Source organism: Ranitomeya imitator, chromosome 3 (assembly GCF_032444005.1).
Source record: "Ranitomeya imitator isolate aRanImi1 chromosome 3, aRanImi1.pri, whole genome shotgun sequence".
Lineage (NCBI taxonomy): Eukaryota > Metazoa > Chordata > Amphibia > Anura > Dendrobatidae > Ranitomeya > Ranitomeya imitator.
In genome coordinates, this window is record NC_091284.1 from 724713571 (window position 1) to 724736728 (window position 23158).

At 44.8% G+C, this 23158-nt stretch overlaps 1 protein-coding gene across 2 annotated transcripts in view; it reads left to right on the forward strand.

Moving 5' to 3' along the window:
- Positions 1 to 23158, forward strand: part of LOC138670945 (cyclic AMP-dependent transcription factor ATF-7-like) — a 105145-nt gene that overhangs the window by 46542 nt on the left and 35445 nt on the right. For both annotated transcript variants that reach the window (XM_069758742.1, XM_069758743.1), the window contains exon 2: positions 5385 to 5440. In XM_069758742.1, coding sequence (XP_069614843.1) covers positions 5393 to 5440 — 48 coding nt within the window. In that variant the 5' untranslated portion in view covers positions 5385 to 5392. The remainder of the gene's footprint in view (positions 1 to 5384; positions 5441 to 23158) is intronic.

Sequence of the window (23158 nt, forward strand, 5' to 3'; positions counted from 1 at the left end):
AGTTAGGTTATTAATGGTTGTGTGAGTAATATTCTGCACTTTTAAAATTCATCAAGATCCATTGCTGACAGCTTCCTTTGGAATTGCCAACCGATGATGTCCCAGATGTGGGTGATGGGCTATAAGTCCACAGATGCTGTAGGCCATGGTAGCACATTTAGGCCCACGCAAGCTGCTAACAGCATGAGCAACATGCAGCCTGGTGGTGTGTTGAAAAACGGGTCCTGGTACACGGAGAAATGACTGTACCACTGGTTCCACGTCAAAGTAAATGTAACTCCAAACTGCTAGATCACCTGGAAAGAAGAGTAGAGGGGTCCGGCTATTGTACATTATGCCACTCCACGCCATAATCCAAGGACTAGGATCAGTGTGACATTAGAGGGGTTCGGCTATTGTACGTTATGCCACTCCACGCCATAATCCGTGGAGTAGGATCAGTGTGACATTAGAGGGTTCCGGCTATTGTACATTATGCCACTTCACACCATAATCCCTGGCGTAGGATCCCTTGTAAATTTGTCCTCACGGCATTCTTAATGTCTAATGTGGTCTCTCCAGACCAGTCTTTGGCTGCCATTGTGTACAAGGCAAAAGCGGGACTACTTGCTTAGAAGGATCAACCTCCATTCTAGCCTCTGGTTGCAGGCCATGTGGACAATGACATAAAGAGGCCTTCACGAGAGAATGTCACACCGGTCCTACTCCTGGGATTATGATGTGGGGTGGCATAATGTATGGGAGTCAGACCCCTTTAGTCTTCATTCTAGGTGCACGGGCAGCTCAGCCTTTCTTTGGTTTGATGGTGGAACCAGTGGTACGATCTTCTCTCCAAAGTGTCTCAGGAGCTATTTTTCAATACAGTAACACAAGGTCGCATGTTGTTCGTGTTACTGTGAGCAAACAGTGTGGCCTTAAAGAAGTTGTCCACTACTTACATTACTGACATATCCTTGTCCATGCAGGGACTTCTGCATGTGGTGCTCATACTTGATGCTAAATAGATTCAGATGTTTTAAACATTTTGTTTCCATTTTTTGATAATTTGCATATCAACATGATTTTCTGATTTTAATAGTTGAACAAAGTTTCCTTCTTCGTGATGCAATTTCTATGTTGTGGGAAGTATTTTGCATTGTATCCATAGACAAATGGGAAAGATATAGTCAGTCAAAATCATTTTTTTATTACGGTAACTGTTTTGTCAAGTTTGCATCATTTTGCGGCTTATTTGGACATTAAAATAAAAAAACCTGTGTTGTAGAGAAAAATTGTAAAATCCATAATGACATCTCCGGAGAGGGGACATAATTCTCTCACTTGTACCATGCCTTATGAAGAGACCTAAGCAGTCTCAAAAGCCTGCTTTGCAACATAATTTATTTCATTTTTGTTAGCCATTAAAAGGTATAATTACAAGACTATTTTGTTTTTCCAACTGAGCAAACTTTTTTTCAACTGGCTAACGCTGTACCAAACCTTTTTTTCCTTTTATGTAATATATACACAGCAGTCTCAATGTATCCTATGTGATGTATATACAGCAGTCTGTGTATCCTTTATGATGTACATATAGCGGTCGCATTGCATCCTATGTACTGTATACATTGCATTCTGTGTCCTACGTGATGTGTATACCGCAGACCCTATGATGTACATATAGCAGTTTTGGTGCATCGTATGTGATGTATAAACAGCAGTCTCCGTATATGTGTTACCTCAGGCAGGGAAATGTTATCTCAGAAAGCAGCAGCTGAGAGCCCCTGCTGCTTTGTATGTATACTTACTTATCATAAGCGACTTATGGCTCCCTTCCTGACCTGAACTTTTTACTTTTAACACATCCAGTTGTGGAGCTTATTGTTCTAAGATCTATTAATTAAAATGTATTTTGTTCATGGGATGGCCTCTTTAATTCTGTAGGGACTTGAGTGCCATCAAACAAATGCTTTATCAGGTGCCATACATAGTGAGCTATTCTCCGCTCCTGCAACTGTTTCGCCCCGGAACCAGTAATACTTGGAGGAGAATGGTTATGTACTCACTGCTTTCCATTTCTTTTCGTTTGGAATCTGAGAGAAATAAAACTCCATATGAAATCGGTGGTACACAGTATGTAGATGTTCGAAAGGCCTAATTGGATGTTTGTTTTTATCTGAAGTCGTACACTGATTACTCGTTATTTATTCTTTGCCTTTGATGCGAGTATAGAAGAACACATGATGTAACATCTTAGGCTATATTCACACTTAGCGGTTTTTACCGCGGAACCGCCGCGATTTTGATGCTGCGGGTTCGCAGCAGTTTCCATAGCGTTTACAGTAACATGTAAACCCTATGGAAACCGCAAACCGCTGTGCACATGCTGCGGGAAAAACCGTGCGGGAACGCAGCGGTTTACAACCCGCAGCATGTCACTTCTTTGTGCAGAATCGCTGCGATTCTGCACCCATAGGAATACATTGAACCGCTTACTTCCCGCATGGGGCTGTGCCCACGTTGCGGGAAGTAAGCGGATAATGTGCGGGTGGTACCCGGGGTGGAGGAGAGGAGACTCTCCTCCAGGCCCTGGGAACCATATTTGGGGTTAAAAAATAAAAAATCTGGTTATACTCACCCTCTGATGTCCGGAGCTCCTGGGCGCTGCACGCGGCCGTCCGGTCAGAGTTGCTGTGCGACCAGGACCTGCGGTGACGTCGCGGTCACATGACCGTGACGTCACGAAGGGTCCTTCTCCCACAGCATCTTAGGAACCGGACCGCCGGGTGCAGCGCCCAGGAGATCCGGACATCAGAGGGTGAGTATAACCAATTTTTATTATTTTTAACATTACTATTGATGCTGCATATTGCTGCATATGCAGCATCAATAGTATAGGCGGAAACCCGCAGCGGAAAACGCGGAACAAACCGCGATAAATCTGCAGGGAGAACCGCAGTTGTTTTGCCCTGCAGATTTATCAAATCCGCTGCGGGAGAACCCGCAGGGACCCGACGCAAGGTGTGAACATGGCCTAAGAGAAATGAAGATAACATTAAAGCGTCTACATGATTACTTACAGCGTAGTTATCTTTTTTCCATTCTGAATGGCAGAAAGCTCTACTTTGCTTTTTCCGAAGGTCTAGGATGGGGTTCTACATCACCTCTTCTCGATATCATGGGTATCTCAGCGGTTAAATTGTTAATTTGGAAATAACCTCTTCTGTTGTTCAAAAGTGGAGTCTTCTGCGTGGCTACTTGGGGTATGTGAGACCTAAGAGCTCTGTGTCAGAAACTATCTGCAGATTATCCGGATTTCTGTATGGTCAGATGTTCGATTTAAAAGGGTTGTCCAGTCTCAGAAGAAAAGTCTGCAGACAGCTGAATTGTGACAGTATACACATTTGCACACTGTCATCATTCCTCTCTATTCCTGGCATGGCTGGGCAGTCACATGACACTGGGAATGCAGGAGGATCTTGACTATGTAGGCATTGCACACTGTCCTGGTTCTGCAGTCACATAGAGAGCCTGCAGACTTTTCTCCTGACATCGGAAAACCCTTTTAAAGTGAACCTGTCACCTGGTTTTGCCGATAAGAGATGCGGCCATCACTTTTCAGAGCCCGACCTGCCAGAGAAGAAAAAATAACTTCTATTATGCTCACCTGTGGGGACGGTCTGATCCAATGGGCGTTGCTCTTCTTGGTCTGGCGCCTCCCTTTTTCTTGCGATGCCGCCCTCCTGCTTACTTCGTGTGGATGACGTGTTTCCTCGGCACTGCGCTTTTTCCCTCGACTGGGCAGTTACATGCGCCTGCGCAGGAGCACTGTGCCGTGGAGACTGCGTGAATGACGAAGGCACGCGTTATCCACACGAAGCAAGCAGGAGGACGGGCATCGTAAGAAGATGGGAGGTGCTGGACCAAGACCTGCGACACCCACCAGACCGCCCCACAGGTGAGTATAAAAAGTTATTTTTCTTCTCTTTCAGGTCGGGTTGGGGGCAGATATACAGCATTATAGAATGATATATATCAGCCCTGAAAGGTGATGGCCGTATCTCTTATTGGCCAAACCTGGTGACAGGTTCACTTTAAGTTAATGTGATATCTTGCTGTCAAAGATTGTTCCTTGGAGATGACAACTACTGGTAGATGGAAGGCAGGAGGAATGAGTTAGGAGCTGATAGGATTGCATTTAGTGGCAACAGTGAGGGTGGTGAAATGATTGGTGAGCGACTTCCAACTTTTCCACCTGTTTGACCCCAAACAAGGTTGACTGGGCAGATCTCCTGAGTGGCTGTACAGCGCTCATCACTGCGGCACTTGGACCTTAGCCGAGGACAAGTCTGATCCCACATGCCCCTTTATGAAATGAGACGCCAGATAGCAAAAGCTTGAATAAGGCGAGTACACTCTGCGGCCATTCTTTGTTTCCTGCAGCAAGTGTTGTCCTATCCTGCTGTGTTTTAGTGTACTCTGTTTGGGCGGACAATACTTTGTCTACGTGGCACAATCCGCGCCGTTGATCAGCCACCGATCTGCTATATACAAGTCGACTGGTGGTAGACTGTCTAGTGGACAGTTCTGTGCGTGCAGGATGATGTGGTGCGGAGAACCATGATTTATTTTAAGCCTTCTTTAAAGTGATCGCACCTGATAAACGAGCGTTTTGTTTGCTTGTCAAATGAGATAAGCTGAAAGTTGGGAGCGAGCTGTCTAATAACAAACATTTGTTTCCTAATTATGGGCTTGTCTAAATGGGTTATAACTGTGACGTTGTGTTTGTATAACTACTTGTTCTTCAACTCTCAATTGCTGAGTTTATATCTGCGATCCACTGATCTGCTCCACGCAAGCCGATTGTCAGCCGTCTGCTGGCCAGTTTCGTCAAGTTGACCAGAATTTTATGTGCCATGATCGATGGTTAATATGATCATTCTTTGCTGGCAGAATAGCATGTTTTCAGCAGAACATCAAACACCATTTGGTTTCCCTCCAGATGCCTGTTCCCCAATAGTCAGCCTGTGTAATTGGGCCTTAATATGATCGTTGTATGCGCTGCAGATGTATCAGCAGAAAGTAATATTCACTTACTGCAAAGCTTCATTATGAAATGAAAGTTGATTATTTTTTTTACCTATAATTAAAGGGTTTTTCATGTTACAATCGTCCTGCCATTGACATTGTAACTTCAGCACATGACTACAGTAATAAATCAATCACTGGACTCAACCAACGTATAAAATGTAATAAAAAAAGAGCGTGAACATGCCGTTTTATAGTTTTCCATACTATTCTAAATTACAGCTGGATCTGTACTGGCAGCGCTCTTTATGGAAAGTGATACTTTATTTTACACACTGTAGTTAACTATTTCTTTTTTTTTTTTTTTCCCTCTGTAGAAAAAGTAATGGGAGACGATCGTCCTTTTGTGTGCAGCGCCCCGGGCTGCGGACAGGTAAGAGACACTGTTCACTTCTTTTTATTTGTAGTTTTTGTTTGTGATTGATGAAGAGGTTCCTTGTCTGTTATGCTTCCCACAGGCTTAGTAACCATTCACATTGCTCAGAAATTATGAAACGGACCTGTCACCTGGTCAAATTGGGCAGTTTTTACTCTTATCCCATTCCTGCCATATGATACCCTAGTTATGGGCCTTAACCCCTCCGCCTGACTCATGTGAGCCTCCTTTATTACTGAGAGGAGTGGTGGGAATAAAATAAGAGCAGAATCAGCCCACTGTTGACCTAGTGACAGGTCCACTTTAATAAAGGGACAGTACTATTGTTAATATAGGTGCGACATGTCCAGCCATTCATCACTTTTCCCTGCTGCAGCATTAAACGTAGGTTCTGTTCACATCTCCGTAGTTCATTGCTATTGTTCTCCTCATATGAATCCGTGACAGAACATCCATTGTTTTATCAGGTGATAGTGACATTTGTTAAGACCATTCTTAATCCCGGACGTAATCTTGTCATCAAATGAGCTTCAATTGATGAGATGTTGTTTGGTATGGGTGATGTATATACTTTTTTAACTACTTCTGGACTGCCCAAAAACTATATAAACATCCAGGCAGTCCACTCTTTACTCCGTACTGAGATGCTAAAATCTTGGTGCATTATAAGCAGTTGGTGAGCCGACTGTCAGACACAGCCAGACTCCCCACAGGGTAGACAAGCCATGTTTATTACCATAATTACCTTTTCGATCTTTGTATACAAAGCACTGCTCTAGTGCTTGTATATACAGTCAGAAGCACTCTGGACTCTGCTGGGTTTTACGAGGTCCGGTCAGATCTGCTATGGAACCAAGAAGCTGAATTTCCCCTGCAACAGGATATGATATACCTAACTACCTGCATGTTCTGCTCTGTGCCGATCTGTTCCGGTTCACAGTGGTCATGGACAGCTCCTACCGGCGATTCTCCCACTTCCTATGAAGTCATGTCGACATCAGATTATTTTCTTCTGCTCTGCTGTGTTGACGGGGGATCACTACCAACAGCATGCTGATTGACCGCTACCTTTAAGGTACCTTCACACATAACGATATTGTTAACGATATCGTTGCTATTTGTGACGTAGCAACGATATCGTTAATGAAATCGTTATGTGTGACAGCGACCAACGATCAGGCCCCTGCTGGGAGATCGTTGGTCGCTGAATAAAGTCCAGAACTTTATTTCGTCGCTGGACTCCTGCTGACATCGCTGGATCGGCGTGTGTGACACCGATCCAGCGATGTCTTCACTGGTAACCAGGGTAAACATCGGGTTACCATGCTAAAAGTAAAAAAAAACAAACACTACATACTTACCTACCGCTGTCTGTCCTCCAGCGCTGCGCTCTGCACTCCTCCTGTACTGGCTGTGAGCCGGAAAGCAGAGCGGTGACGTCACCGCTCTGCTTTCCGGCTCCCAGACAGTACAAGAGGAGAGCAGAGAAGCAGAGCGCAGCGCTGGAGGACAGACAGCGTTAGGTAAGTATCTAGTGTTTGTTTTTTTTTACTTTTAGCATGGTAACCAGGGTAAACATCGGGTTACTAAGCGCGGCCCTGCGCTTAGTTACCCGATGTTTACCCTGGTTACCGGCATCGTTGGTCGCTGGAGAGCGGTCTGTGTGACAGCTCTCCAGCGACCAAACAGCGACGCTGCAGCGATCCGGATCGTTGTCGGTATCGCTGCAGCGTCGCTAAATGTGAAGGAGCTAGCTGTCAATCAGCATGACGTCAGCAGAGAAGAAGTGATAGAGCTGCTCTTTTGATGAGCGGTCAAAGGAAGTATGGGAATCACCAGCAGGAACCGTCCATGACCACTATGAACTGGAACAGTCGTCGTATGACAGGTAGGTAGATGGCAACTACAGTACCTGCTAAGTTCTTGGCCCCATAGTCATAAAAGAAAACAAAGTCCTGGATAGCCCTTTTAAGTAACTTTTAGCTTTGATCTTCTTAATATCCATCTACCATTTACAGATTCAAAATTTTCCTGGTTGGCCATACTAGCCATAAGGAGTGGCCAGACCTGTGTCTTGTGTGATTGGTGTGGATCACTTAGTAGTCATACGAGGCCTTCCCAGCCCGGCTGATGTCGGAGCAGCCCCAGGAGGCCGTGTTCAGATGAGCCGTACTACAGTAGCGGCTAATTTCTTTTTATTGCATCAGTGATCTGTGTCTTCAGTCTCCTGGGAATAGCGATGGAATTTCTCATTTTCACTTGAACAGAGCCATGGCGCAGCTCCCGGCGCCCACCATTATTGTGCAGGAGACCTGGTGAAGGGACCTCCGTGCCATTGTTTTCAGGATATGTTTGGGTCCCTGCGGTTGGACTCCCACCTGTCAGAATGCTATGACGTATGCTAGCAATATGATGGGAATAGTGCTTTACAGTGTTACTATATTGATTACCTGGCTAGTTTTTGTAGCGCTGTTGGAAATGACACCTAACATTACCGTCGAGTTTTGATTCATACAAGATTTTCATTATCTTGGTTTGTGAATATTAATAATCTTTATTGTTATATAGCGCTAACATATTCCGCAGCGCTTTACAGTTTGCACACATTATCATCGCTGTCCCCAATGGGGCTCACAATCTAAATTATTTTCTATATTATATAAAGAGAATCTGTCACCAGGTTTTTCCTGCCCCATCTCAGATCCACCTAAAGTAGGGGCAGAGATCCTGATTCTAATGCTGGGTCACCTATTGATGTTATTGCTGTAGTTTTCATAAAACCCTGGGGGTTTTTTTCTGCTGCAGCTCTGCTAGTCCTTTTGGTGATGAGCTCCCGCTAAGATGTCCTTGGTAATTATGAACTGCGGCTATCCTTGTCCTGCCATATCTGATTGGCAGTTTTCTGCCTCTTACAGTACAAGCAGACAGCTGTCAATCAATGGTGGGGGGCAAGGTTAGGCTGAGCTCATCACTGAGAGGACTAGCAGAGCTGCAGCAGGTAAGGCTACGTTCACATTGGCGTTGTGCGGGGCAGCGTCGGGCACAGCTGCGGCGACGCATGCGTCATGCGCCCCTATATTTAACATGGAGGGCGCATGGACATGCGTTGTCTTGCGTTTTGTGACGCATGCGTCATTTTGGAGCAACTGTCAGGGCGCAGAGGACGCTACATGATGCATTTTTTTCTGCGCCAAAAATCATGCAAAAATGAACGCATGCGTCACAAAAAGCTGCGTTTTGCATGCGTTTTTGCATGCGTTGTGCGTTGCGTCGCCGACGCAGCACCGCACAACGCAAATGTGAACTTAGCCTAAATCTCTGATTTTATCAAAAGTGCAACAAGAGCCCAGTAGAGGACGCACCACTAGAGTCGGGGTCTCTGTCCCTACTTTATGATTTCCTCAGATTCATAAGCATAACCAACTTTTCACCTCTAGTATACGGTGGATATAACACCTGTTCTATAGAGATTAGTGATGGCTATTAATACAAGAATGTATACATGTTTTTTTTTTGTTAGAAAACAATATATTTTTGTTGGGTTTATACTGGTTGCGCTGCAGGATAAAGTGTAGGTAAATCCAATAAACTGTATCTGCGGGTGCAGGCGCTGAAGATGGGTGAAAGTTTTGGAATTTTCGCTGCCTCCCGCCTGGTTCTTCGCAGAACATTCTGATCATTTGTCCCTTGAGGAGGGCAGTGTTGGATAGAGATATAAACATCTTATGGTTGCTAGGTCTCTTCTTGCTGTTATTTTTGGACTTGGCTCTCCGATCACCAGCAAAGCAATCCTACCTCAGTCAACCCGTGTCTACAACAGCCCTTAATGTCCCCTCCTGTGTGTCCTACACCAGCATTTCCACCATATCCATAAATATGTATAACTGTTCATCAATGTCACTAATTAGATTTCTAATCCTCTAAAGTGAGGACAAATTCAATCTTTGCATTTCCTAGAATGTAATCTGTAAATTGTATAACAGAATGAAGGGTTGGGTTCCTTACAAACCCTAATGCAAAAAATAGCGAAGTATAGTTCTAAAAAAACTTGTAAGCCCTTGTAGTTATGAATGTGTTAATGAAACTAAGATTGCACAATTCTTTCTATAAAATCCGGGTTTGCATGCTATGAAATGAACCGGACACAACCACGTCTTATGAACGGTGCAATACACAGGATTTTGTTTTCTTTTTATTTAACTTGGTATTATCTTTTCCAAGCATAACCGCAGTTTAATGGACTGTATGGCACCAAAGTGACTAGACAGCGTCAGGCAATTGCCAGGATTTTCACCTCCATCATCGATGACCTCAATGAGTTTCGTGTTTTCTGAGATGTGCTTTGTTTTTTTTAAGGAACGAAAAGGAAAATTGGTTTAAAGAAAAAAGAAACTCCTCCTGGTGCTTAAAGGGAATCTGTCATTAAGGTATTGCCATCTAATCTGAGCGCTGCATATTGTACAGACTGAGCCCCTTATTCCAACAATGTATCGCTTACTGGGCTGTTTGCTGCACTTTTGTTACAATTACTGTTTTATCTGCTGCAGATCTGTCAGTTCTCTGAATGCTGAGCCCTCTATAGCCCCGACCACGCCATTGATTGTCCGCTTTCTGCCTATGCACAGTGTACACAGAAAGCTGCCATTCAGTAGTATGCGCTGGGTTATACAGAGCTCAGCATACAGAGAACTGCAAGATCTGCAGCAGAGAAAACAGTGCACAACTGCAGCAAGCAGCCCAGTAAGTGACACATCGCTGAAATCAGGGTCTGTGCCCCTACATCATATTGCTCTCAGATTACATAGCAAAGACCCTCTAACAGAGATACCCTTTAACAACCTCTAGCTCAGTTTATATCATTTATCACCTTAATATATAATTTATCCCCTTTTAGAGTGCACACTAGTTTATAGGTGTCTGTAGTCTATTCATAGAGCATATCTCTTTGCCTGCCAATGTGTGCAGCAGTTCTGATTGCACATTATATAGGACAGTTATAAACATTTTTGTAACATCTTTCTATATCTAGTTATTATTTTTTAATCATGCATGGTAGACCTTTTTGCTATTATGATCGAATAAAGCCATTCTTTCCATTCTAGTTACAGGTACACGTGCTTCTCACAAAATTGTAATATCATCAAAAAGTTAATTTATTTCAGTTCTTCAATACAAAAAGTGAAACTCATGTATTATACAGTCATGGCCAAAAGTATTGACACCCCTGCAATTCTGTCAGATAATACTCAGTTTCTTCCTGAAAATGATTGCAATCACAAATTCTTTGGTATTATCTTCATTTAATTTGTCTTAAATGAAAACACACAAAAAGAATTTTCCTAAAGCCAAATAAGATATAATTCCACACCAAACATAAAAAAGGGGGTGGACAAAAGTATTGGCACTGTTCGAAAAATCATGTGATGCTTCTCTAATTTGTGTAATTAACAGCACCTGTAACTTACCTGTGGCACCTAACAGGTGTTGGCAATAACTAAATCACACTTGCAGCCAGTTGACATGGATTAAAGTTGACTCAACCTCTGTCCTGTGTCTTTGTTTGTACCACATTGAGCATGGAGAAAATAAAGAAGACCAAAGAACTGTCTGAGGACTTGAGAAACCAAATTGTGAGGAAGCATGAGCAATCTCAAGGCTACAAGTCCATCTCCAAAGACCTGAATGTTCCTGTGTCTACCGTGCGCAGTGTCATCAAGAAGTGTAAAGCCCATGGCACTGTGGCTAACTTCCCTAGATGTGGACGGAAAAGAAAAATTGACAAGAGATTTCAACGCAAGATTGTGCGGATGTTGGATAAAGAACCTCGACTAACATCCAAACAAGTTCAAGCTGCCCTGCCGTCCGAGGGTACAACAGTGTCAACCCGTACTATCCATTGGCGTCTGAATGAAAAGGGACTGTATGGTAGGAGACCCAGGAAGACCCCACTTCTTACCCCGAGACATAAAAAAGCCAGGCTGGAGTTTGCCAAAACTTACCTGAAAAAGCCTAAAATGTTTTGGAAGAATGTTCTCTGGTCAGATGAGACAAAAGTAGAGCTTTGTGGGCAAAGGCATCAACATAGAGTATACAGGAGAAAAAAAAGAGGCATTCAAAGAAAAGAACACGGTCCCTACAGTCAAACATGGCGGAGGTTCCCTGATGTTTTGGGGTTGCTTTGCTGCCTCTGGCACTGGACTGCTTGACCGTGTGCATGGCATTATGAAGTCTGAAGACTACCAACAAATTTTGCAGCATAATGTAGGGCCCAGTGTGAGAAAGCTGGGTCTCCCTCAGAGGTCATGGGTCTTCCAGCAGGACAATGACCCAAAACACACTTCAAAAAGCACTAGAAAATGGTTTGAGAGAAAGCACTGGAGACTTCTAAGGTGGCCAGCAATGAATCCAGACCTGAATCCCATAGAACACCTGTGGAGAGATCTAAAAATGGCAGTTTGGAGAAGGCACCCTTCAAATATCAGGGACCTGGAGCAGTTTGCCAAAGAAGAATGGTCTAAAATTCCAGCAGAGCATTGTAAGAAACTCATTGATGGTTACCGGAAGTGGTTGGTCGCAGTTATTTTGGCTAAAGGTTGTGCAACCAAGTATTAGGCTGACGATGCCAATACTTTTGTCTGGCCTATTTTTGGAGTTTTGTGTGAAATGATCAATGTTTTACATAGTAACATAGTAACATAGTTAGTAAGGCCGAAAAAAGACATTTGTCCATCCAGTTCAGCCTATATTCCATCATAATAAATCCCCAGATCTACGTCCTTCTACATTTGCTTTTTGCTTCATTCTCTTTTGTGTTTTTTCATTTAAGACAAATTAAATGAAGATAATGATACCAAAGAATTTGTGTTTGCAAACATTTTCAGGAAGAAACTGAGTATTATCTGACAGAATTGCAGGGGTGTCAATACTTTTGGCCATGACTGTATAGTCATTGCACACAGTGTGATCTATTTCAAGTTTTTATTTCTGTTAATCTTGATGATTATGGCTTACAGCCAATGAAAACCCAAAAGTCATTATCTTAGTATCTATCTACTATATAATTGTATAAGGGTCACTTCCGTCTGTCTGTCTGTCACGAAAATCCCTCGTCGCTGATTGGTCGCAGCTGCGACCAATCAGTAACGGGCACAGTCTGGCTGCGAATTGGCCCCTCCCTCCTCCCCTGCAGTCAGTGCCTACCCTCCCCCTCCCCCCCAGACAGCGCCCACATAGCGTTAACCGGACTGCCTTACACCGCAGCATAACGCAGTGTAACGCACTCCGTTAACACTGCCATTAACTCTGTATGTGACCAACTTTTTACTATTGATGCAGCATCAATAGTAAAAACATATAATGTTAAAATTAATAATAATAAAAAAAAATCATTATATACTCACCCTCCGACGGCCCTCGGATCCAGCCCCGGCCCTTCCCTCTCCTCGCGTTCCGCTCCGATTCCCAGAATGCATTGCGTCAATGACCGGAGATGACGTAGCGATCTCGCAAGACCGCTTCATCATCACGTGTTATTGCTGCTTGGGACCGGAGCGGCGCGCGAGGAGCGGGAAAGGCCTGGGCTGAGGTTGAGTATATACCGGTAACTTTTTTATTTTAATTCTTTTTTTTTTTTAACAGGGATATGGTGCCCACATTGCTATATACTGCGTGGCCTGTGTTATATACTACATCGGCTGTGCAATATAATACGTGGCTGTGTAATATACTACGCAGCTGTGCTATATACTGCGTGGGCTGTGTTATATACTGCGTCGGCTCTGCAATATACTGCGTCGGCTCTGCAATATACTACGTGACTGTGGTATATACTACTTGGGCTGTGGTATATACTACATGGGCTGTGCTATATACTACATGGGCTGTGCAATATACTACGTGGGCTGTGCAGTATACTACGTGGGCTGTGCAGTATACTACGTGGGCTGTGCAGTATACTACGTGGGCTGTGCAGTATACTACGTGGGCTGTGCAGTGTACTACGTGGGCTGTGCAGTGTACTACGTGGGCTGTGCAGTGTACTACGTGGGCTGTGCAGTGTACTACGTGGGCTGTGCAGTGTACTACCGGTAACTTTTTTATTTTAATTCTTTTTTTTTTTTTTTTTTTTTTTTTTACAGGGATATGGTGCCCACATTGCTATATACTGCGTGGCCTGTGTTATATACTACATCGGCTGTGCAATATAATACGTGGCTGTGTAATATACTACGCAGCTGTGCTATATACTGCGTGGGCTGTGTTATATACTGCGTCGGCTCTGCAATATACTGCGTCGGCTCTGCAATATACTACGTGACTGTGGTATATACTACTTGGGCTGTGGTATATACTACATGGGCTGTGCTATATACTACGTGGGCTGTGCAGTATACTACGTGGGCTGTGAAGTGTACTACGTGGGCTGTGCAGTGTACTACGTGGGCTGTGCAGTGGGCTGTGCAGTGTACTGCGTGGGCTTTGCAGTGTACTGCGTGGGCTGTGCAGTGTACTGCGTGGGCTGTGCAGTATACTACGTGGGCTGTGCAGTATACTACGTGGGCTGTGCAGTATACTACGTGGGCTGTGCAGTATACTACGTGGGCTGTGCAGTGTACTACGTGGGCTGTGCAGTGTACTACGTGGGCTGTGCAGTGTACTACGTGGGCTGTGCAGTGTACTACGTGGGCTGTGCAGTGTACTACGTGGGCTGTGCAGTGTACTACGTGGGCTGTGCAGTGTACTACCGGTAACTTTTTTATTTTAATTCTTTTTTTTTTTTTTTTTTTTTTTTTACAGGGATATGGTGCCCACATTGCTATATACTGCGTGGCCTGTGTTATATACTACATCGGCTGTGCAATATAATACGTGGCTGTGTAATATACTACGCAGCTGTGCTATATACTGCGTGGGCTGTGTTATATACTGTGTCGGCTCTGCAATATACTGCGTCGGCTCTGCAATATACTACGTGACTGTGGTATATACTACTTGGGCTGTGGTATATACTACATGGGCTGTGCTATATACTACATGGGCTGTGCAATATACTACGTGGGCTGTGCAGTATACTACGTGGGCTGTGCAGTATACTACGTGGGCTGTGCAGTATACTACGTGGGCTGTGAAGTGTACTACGTGGGCTGTGCAGTGTACTACGTGGGCTGTGCAGTGTACTGCGTGGGCTTTGCAGTGTACTGCGTGGGCTGTGCAGTGTACTGCGTGGGCTGTGCAGTGTACTGCGTGGGCTGTGCAGTGTACTGCGTGGGCTGTGCAGTGTACTGCGTGGGCTGTGCAGTGTACTGCGTGGGCTGTGCAGTGTACTGCGTGGGCTGTGCAGTGTACTGCGTGGGCTGTGCAGTGTACTGCGTGGGCTGTGCAGTGTACTGCGTGGGCTGTGCTATACACTGCGTGGGCTGTGTTATACGCTATGTGGGCTGCTATATACTACGTGACTGTGCTATATACTACGTGGCTGTACTATATACTACGTTGCCGACCGTGAACAATCAGCGACAGGTGCACTCCGGACGCGAATTGGCGCGGGATTTGAACCACGCTTCACTAAATGGTCGCGCCCGGCCTGCCGAATTCTGTGTATTCAGTGTATTATTCTAAAATCTTCATAAATAAACTACATATATATTCTAGAATACCCGATTGACTAAGGGATACTTCCATCTGTTTCTGTCTGTAACGGAAATCCCGCGTCGGCCGCGACCAATCAGTGACGGACACAGTCCGGCCGCGAATTCGCCCTTCCCTACTCCCCTCCAGTCAGTGCCCACTCCCTACTCCCCAGTCAGTGCCCCCATAGCGGTTTAGCAGTCCGTTAAACGGACTGCGTTACACAGCGGCGTAACGCGATGCAACGCAGTCTGTTAACGCTGCTATTAACCCTGTGTGACCAACTTTTTACTATTGATGCTGCCTATGCAGCATCAATAGTAAAAAGATCTAATGTTAAAAATAATAAAAATAAAAAAAATCATTATATTCTCACCTTCCGGCGCCTTTCCCGCTCCTCGCGACTCTCCAGTCCCAAGAACGAATTGCGGCAATGACCGGACATGACATAGCGGTCTCGCGAGATGATGACGTAGCGGTCTCACGTGTTATTGCCGCAATGCATTCTTGGGACCGGAGCGTTGCGAGGAGCATCGCTAAGCGCCTGGGCTGGAACCGGGGGCCTCCGGAAGGTGAGTATGTAACTTTTTTTATTTTAATTATTTTTTTAACAGGAATATGGTGCCCACATTCCTATATACTACGTGGGCTGTGCTATATACTACGTGGGCTGTGCTATATACTACGTGGGCTGTGCTATATACTACGTGGGCTGTGCTATATACTACGTGGGCTGTGCTATATACTACATGGGCTGTGCTATATACTACGTGGGCTGTGCTATATACTACGTGGGCTGTGCTATATACTACGTGGGCTGTGCTATATACTACGTGGGCTGTGCTATATACTACGTGGGCTGTGCTATATACTATGTGGCTGTGCTGTATAATACGTGGCCTGTGTTATATACTACGTGGCTGGGCAATATACTACGTGGCTGGGCAATATACTACGTGGCCTGTGTTATATACTTTGTGGCCTGTGTTATATACTTTGTGGCCTGTGTTATATACTTTGTGGCCTGTGTTATATACTTTGTGGCCTGTGTTATATACTTTGTGGCCTGTGTTATATACTTTGTGGCCTGTGTTATATACTTTGTGGCCTGTGTTATATACTTTGTGGCCTGTGTTATATACTTTGTGGCCTGTGTTATATACTTTGTGGCCTGTGTTATATACTTTGTGGCCTGTGTTATATACTTTGTGGCCTGTGTTATATACTTTGTGGCCTGTGTTATATACTTCGTGGCCTGTGTTATATACTGCGTGGGCTGTGCTATATACTGCTATACATATTCTAGAATACCCGATGTGTTAGAATCGGGCCACCATCTAGTATTAGAATAATTGACAAAAACACCTGCAAAGGCTTTCTAAGCATTTTTTGAAAAGTCCCTTAGTCAGTTTGAGTAGCTCCACAATCATGAGGAAAACTGATGACGTGACAGCTATCCAGAAGGTAGTCACTGACACACTCTACAAGGAGGGTAAGCCACAAAAGGTCATTGCTAAAGAAGCTGGCTGTTCATAGAGTGCTGTATCCAAGCATATTAATGGAAAGTTGAGTGGAAGGAAAAAGTGTGGTAGAAAAAGGTGCACAATCAACTGGGATAACCACAGCCTTGACGAGATTAAGAAAAGACCATTCAAAACTTTGGGGGAGATTCACAAGGAGTGGACTGCTGCTGGAGTCATTACTTCAAGAGCCGCCACACACAGAGTTATCCAGGACATGGGCTACAAGTGTCGCATTCCTTGTGTCAAGCCACTCATGACCGATAGACAAAGTCAGAAGCGTCTTACCTGGGCCAAGGAGAAAAAGATCTGGACTGTTGCTCAGTGGTCCAAGGTGTTTTCAGATGAAAGTAAATTTTGCATTTCATTTGAAAATCAAGGTCCCAGAGTCTGGAGAGGCCACAATCCAAGCTGCTTGAGGTCTAGTGTGAAGTTTTCACAATCAGTGATGGTTTGGGGAGCCATGTCACCTGCTGGTGTAGGTCCACTGTGTTTTATCAAGACCAAAGTCAGCGCAGCCGTCTACCAGGAAAGTTTAGAGCACTTCATGCTTCCCTCTGCTGACAACCTTTTTGGAGATGGAAGTTTAATTCTCCAGCAGGACTTGGCACCTGTCCACACAGCCAAAAGTAACAATACCTGGTTTACAAACAACAGTATCACTGTGCTGCTTGATTGGCCAGCAAACTCGTCTGACCTTAACCCCATAGAGCAGACGTGTCAAACTGCATTCCTCAAGGGCTGCAAAAAGGTCATGTTTTCAGGATTTCCTTGTGTTGCACAGGTGATAATTTAATCACCTGCACAGAATGATTCCATCACCTGGTGCAATACTAAGGAAACCCTGAAAACATGACCTGTTTGCAGCCCTCGAGGAATGCAGTTTGACACCTCTGCCATAGAGAATCTATGGGGTATTGTCAAGAGGAAGATGAGACACCAGATCCAACAATGCAGACTAGCTGAAGGCTGCTATCAAAGCAACCTGGGCTTCCATAACACCTCAGCAGTGCCACAGGCTGATCGCCTCCATGCCACGCCGCATTGATGCAGTAATTGATGCAAAAAGAATCCCAACCAAGTAAATGAGTGCTTTTTCACTGAGCATACATTGCAGCAGGCCAACATTTTGGATTTTAATGTCATTTTTCAAGCTGGTGTTCGAAAGTATTCTAATTTACTGAGATAACTTTGGGTTTTTCGTTGGCTGTAAGCCATAATCATCAACATTAACAGAGATAAACACTTGAAATAGATCACACTGTGTGTAATGACTCTATATGAGTTTCACTTTTTCTATTGAACAACTGAAATAAATTAACTTTTTGATGATCTAATTTTGTGAGAAGCACCTGTATATAGATTTGTCCAGAAATCTTCTGAGATCGAGTGGAGCAACATAGAAGCGATTTATTGATCTCAATAGCAGACAACTGCAGAAAAATGCCCCTAGTGGCGGCTACTAAGATTGACACTTTTTGTATGTAGTTTCTAGCCATTTGAGCCCCATAGAACAGAGGATCCTCTTCTAGGACTTCTCCCAAGAGCATAAAAAAATTGTCCAAATGCAGTGTATGTGATGAAAGCAATAGTGAAAGCTATATCCTTGTTGCTCCATCACTTAGCCTTTGTTTCCTTGCTTGCAGCAGTGATATGCCAGTGTGCACATGTGACCGCTGGAGCCGATTGCTGACGTCAGTGGTCTGGTACTGTGCATCCCGGAGGTGGGGGATTGGCTGCAGCAGTCGTGTGTCACTGACAAGTAGTTGCTGCAGGGGATATAGTTTTTTTTTGTTTAGTTTTTAATGATCTTTGGACCCCATTCAATAGTTACAAATTTGCCACCACTCAATATACAAAGACCAAAGATGGCTACCTTTTTCTTTTATGGCCCTTTCCAACTCCAAAGGATGTTTTTTGTCTATATTGATTAAAGGGAATCTGTCACCCCATTTTAGGCCTATAAGCTAAGACCACTGCCATCAGGGGCTTATCTACAACATTCTGTAATGCTGTAGATAAGCCCCCGATGTAACCTGAAAGGTAAGAAAAACAGGTTATATTATACTCACCCAGGGGCGGTCCCGATGCGGTCTGATGGGCGTCGTGGTCCGGGTCCAGCACCTCCCATCTTCATGTGATGATGTCCTCTTCTTTGCTTCCTGTCGCGGCTCCGGCGCAGGCGTACTGATTTGCCCTGTTGTGGGAAGAGCAAAGTACTGCAGTGCGCAGGTGCCAGGGAAGGCCAGATAGGCCCAGCGCCTGCTCACTGCAGTACTTTGCCCTCAACAGGGCAAATCAGTACGCCGGAGCCACGACAGAAGCAAGGAAGAGGACGTCATCACATGAAGATGGGAGGTGCTGGACCCCGGCTGCGACGCCCATCAGACCGCACCGGGACCGCCCCTGGGTGAGTATAATATAACCTTTTTTTCTTATCTTTCAGGATACATCGGGGGCTTATTTACAGCATTACAGAATGTTGTAGATAAGCCCCTGATGCCGGAGGCCTTAGCTTATAGGCCTAAAATGGGATGACAGATTCCATTTAAGGTTGTCCCCATGTGACTTCCAAAAGCTTTTATCAAGTTTTTTTTCATGATTGCAGAAGTCTGCACATAGGATGGCGGAGTGACTTTCATCAGTCATTTTTTACTTTGCTAGTATAAAATATCCTTTTTAATGTTGGGCTGGTCACAGCGACCTACACTGGAGAGCCAATATTGATGGGAACATTAATAGTAAACCTTGAATGAAATAAGTACAAACTGTACAAATAACTGGAGAGAACAGACCCCATAACGTGTTACTGTGTCGAGGGTCCGTCTTGGATGAATCCAATCACTGCGCTGTAAAACCTGGAGGAGACTCCTAATTCCACCACATTACCAAAGACATCTGAAGTTTCCACTTCTAAGAAATACTATTAAATCTTTCTAACTTTTTCACCTTGTGCTCCAAATAACACCCCTAACATGGGCCCTTGTCCTAATATCCGCTCTTCTGACGGAAACTAATCACAGATCATAACTCATGGGAATTGCCCTTAATGTATTTTCACCAGACAAACCCTTTATCACCAGTCCAAAAGCTTGGTGATAACTTGTTAATCGGTGGGAGTCTGACCGCTGGGCCCGCACCGATCAGCAGCAGGGGTGGCTTTTTATCCTCATTAGAATGGAGTCGATGCCCATGCCGGGCCGTGCACTCGACTCTGCCAGCAGCACCTAGAGAATGAATGGAGCCGCAACCAGACATCCGACCGGCAGCAGCATTTAGTAACGGGGATAAAAGTTCTCTGTTCTGCCAATAAACTCTGATCCCAGCAGTCGGGCACTCACCAATCTGTAGGTTCTCACTTATGCTGTGGAAAGTGTTAAAAAAAAAAAAAGGTCTTTATCTCCAGACTTGTGCAAAGGAAAGTTGAGAATGTGTGTATGGCAACCAATCAAGTTGTAATTTTTAATTGTCACTGTAAATAATGACCGAAGCACTAAAAGACACTTTATTTAAGCACAGGAAAAAAAGTCAGGTAAATGAGAGCTATTGTGAATTGTCCTACTGTGCTGGATCACATACATTGTGCCGTCACCTAGGGCATGACACGTCCTATATTGTACTGTGGAGCGCGGTGTGGTGTCACGTCCCCCAGGCCGAACACTCACTGATCATCCTGCTGTAGACTCCTGAAAGGACACTTCAGAATAGATCAGCAAGAATAGTTTACATGCTCTTACCGGGCAACAGACTTTTCACTCCATGGCTGACGGCATTGACCTCATTGCTTTGAGGCAGGTTTAGTCGTCTTGCTGGGCCACAAGCATTTCCAACCACTGGGATTTCTCCAGGAAAGATGGTCACATGCCTTGTTAAAACAGTGTTACTATGCAATAAAGTGATAAAATGTTGAAAAGATCTGCTATCATTTTCATTGTTGGGGGTCTCATCTCTGGGACCTCACCAATCTATTATATAATTGTCTAAGGGTACCGTCACACAGTGCAATTTTGATCGCTACGACGGCACGATTCGTGACGTTCGAGCGATATAGTTACGAGATCGCAGTGTCTGACACGCTCCTGCGATCAGGGACCCCGCTGAGAATCGTACGTCGTAGCAGATCGTTTGAAACTTTCTTTTGTCGTCTAGTGTCCCGCTGTGGCGGCATGATCGCATGGTGTAACATATATCGTATACGATGTGCGCATAGTAACCAACGGCTTCTATATCGCACATACGTCATGAAATTATCGCTCCAGCGTCGTAGATTGCAAAGTGTGACAGCAGTCTACGACGCTGGAGCGATATTGTTACGATGCTGGAGCGTCACGGATCATACCGTTGTAGCGATGAAAATTGCACTGTGTGACGGTACCCTAAGGGTGTTAAGGATGGTATGCGACAAGGACCTTCCATGATGTCACGGTCATGTGACCACGACATCATCACACCCTGGGACCGGAAGCTGGCGACAGAACTACAAGGGGCCCTCGGATCGGAAGGTGAGTATATGTTTATTTTATATTTTTTAACCTGTGACATACGTAGCTGGGCAATATACTACGTGGCTCTGTGCTGTATACTACGTCGCTGTGTAATATACTACCTCACTGGGCAATATATTACGTAACTGGGCAATATACTACGTCGCTGGGCAATATGCTCTGTGCTGTATACTACGTGACTGGGCAGTATACTACGTGGCTGGGCAGTATACTACGTGGCTGGGCAGTATACTACGTGGCTGGGCAATATACTACGTGGCTGGGCAATATACTACGAGGACATGCATATTCTAGAATACCCGATGCGTTAGAATCGGGCCACCATCTAGTAAATAATAGGGCAACAGATCTAATCCAGCACTACACCCTCTTGCCAGTCATTCCCCACACCGTGGTGCCCACCTGTGTACTGTGCAAGGGGAACTGCAGCACAGGGGCACCACAACCCTGCGCAGGTGATTGGGGTCTGCCACAGCTCCCCAAGGGATGCCGCTGTGCAGGAAAAAATTGGGGGCAGGGGGTGAGGGCCTCACACCTCCTTCCCCATGATCAGTAGTAGCCATATACTGTCAGTTTCAGAGAGGAATACTGTATTAAAGGGGTGGCCCCACAGTTGAAAGTTACTCATTTTCCATAGGAAAAGAGAGAACTTGCTAGTCACCGGTGGTCTAACTGCAGCGACCTCCAGTGATCCAGATATCTGGTTTGTACAGAGGAGCGCATGTCCGACCTCCGCTCTGTTTGTTGATTATGGGACTGCCAGTGAAAGCTGAATACTCCTTTGGAAGTGAATCTGTCAACAGGTTTTTGTTATGTAATGTGAAGACAGCAGGAGATAGAGGCTGAGGCACAGAATTCAGGGATGTGTCACTTGTCACAGTGCTGCTGTTGGTTACTAACTGAAGTATATATCATCACTTAGGCCGGTTTCATATTTGCTGTTGTGTCCGCAGTGTTTCTGACGCATACATCCGCATGCATCTTGATTTCCTATCTTTAACATTGTAGACGCAGGTGCATGCGTTTGCATGTGTTCTTTGCTTACACATGCGTTTTTTTACGGTGTGCGGCGGGCACGACTAATGCACCATGTTGGAATTTTTGAGGCTGCAAATTTCCGTCAAATATGCGCAGGCATGCGTATGCTGATGATTGCGTTAAACACATTACGGTCTATGGGAACGCATGCGTACTCATGTCTTTGCGTACTCATGTCTTTGCATACGCATGCGTTCGATGTGCTTGCGTACTTCGGACTGCGCATGTCCAGAAACTGATTTAGATATTCTCATTGAGACATGCCCTCCTGGAAATATCAAACGCATGCGCATAAAAAGCGCAAACGCATGCAAAAAACGCATGCAAATGCTGAGTTTTTTTGGCGTCATGCGTAAGTTGATGCGGTTAAAAACTGCTGCGTATGCAGGCGTTTTTGTTTGCGATACGCTGCGGACCCAACCGCAAATGTGAAACCAGCCTAAGAGAGTATCATTTAAGAACTACACTAGTCCAGCTACGCCCCCTCCCGTGATAAGAAGCTCACTGTCTATTGGCTATGTGCACTGAGAGACTGATGGGGGCAGGGTTAGCTGTGATGTGGGCGGGGTTAGCTTTATCAGCTCCGCTTCATTTTAAAGGGAGTCTGTCACCACTTTTTTGGGGATATCATGTAAAAATATCCTTCAAGTTCGTGTCACCTATGCATTATACCAGTACTTTTGTCTCCCCTTGACTTCCCACCTTTGATCCATAAATACCGTTTATACAACCCCTGGCAAAAATTATGGAATCACCGGCCATAATTTTTCCCCTATGCTTGGTTAAAAAAAGTAACCATTACTGACTACCAAATTTTTTGTTCTTGATTTCTTTTAGTGTTTCTTAAAGCCAGAAGGTTGCCTTCCAAGGCCAGTGATTCCATAATTTTTGCCAGGGTTTGTATTCCTCCCGTGGTGTAAATCTGCTCTGTCCAGTCCGATGGGAGTAGCTTATTGTCCGTTTCCCCCCCCCCCTCCCCTCCTCAGCTCGCTGTATGTATTATTTTCCGTGAATTTCACAGCTCA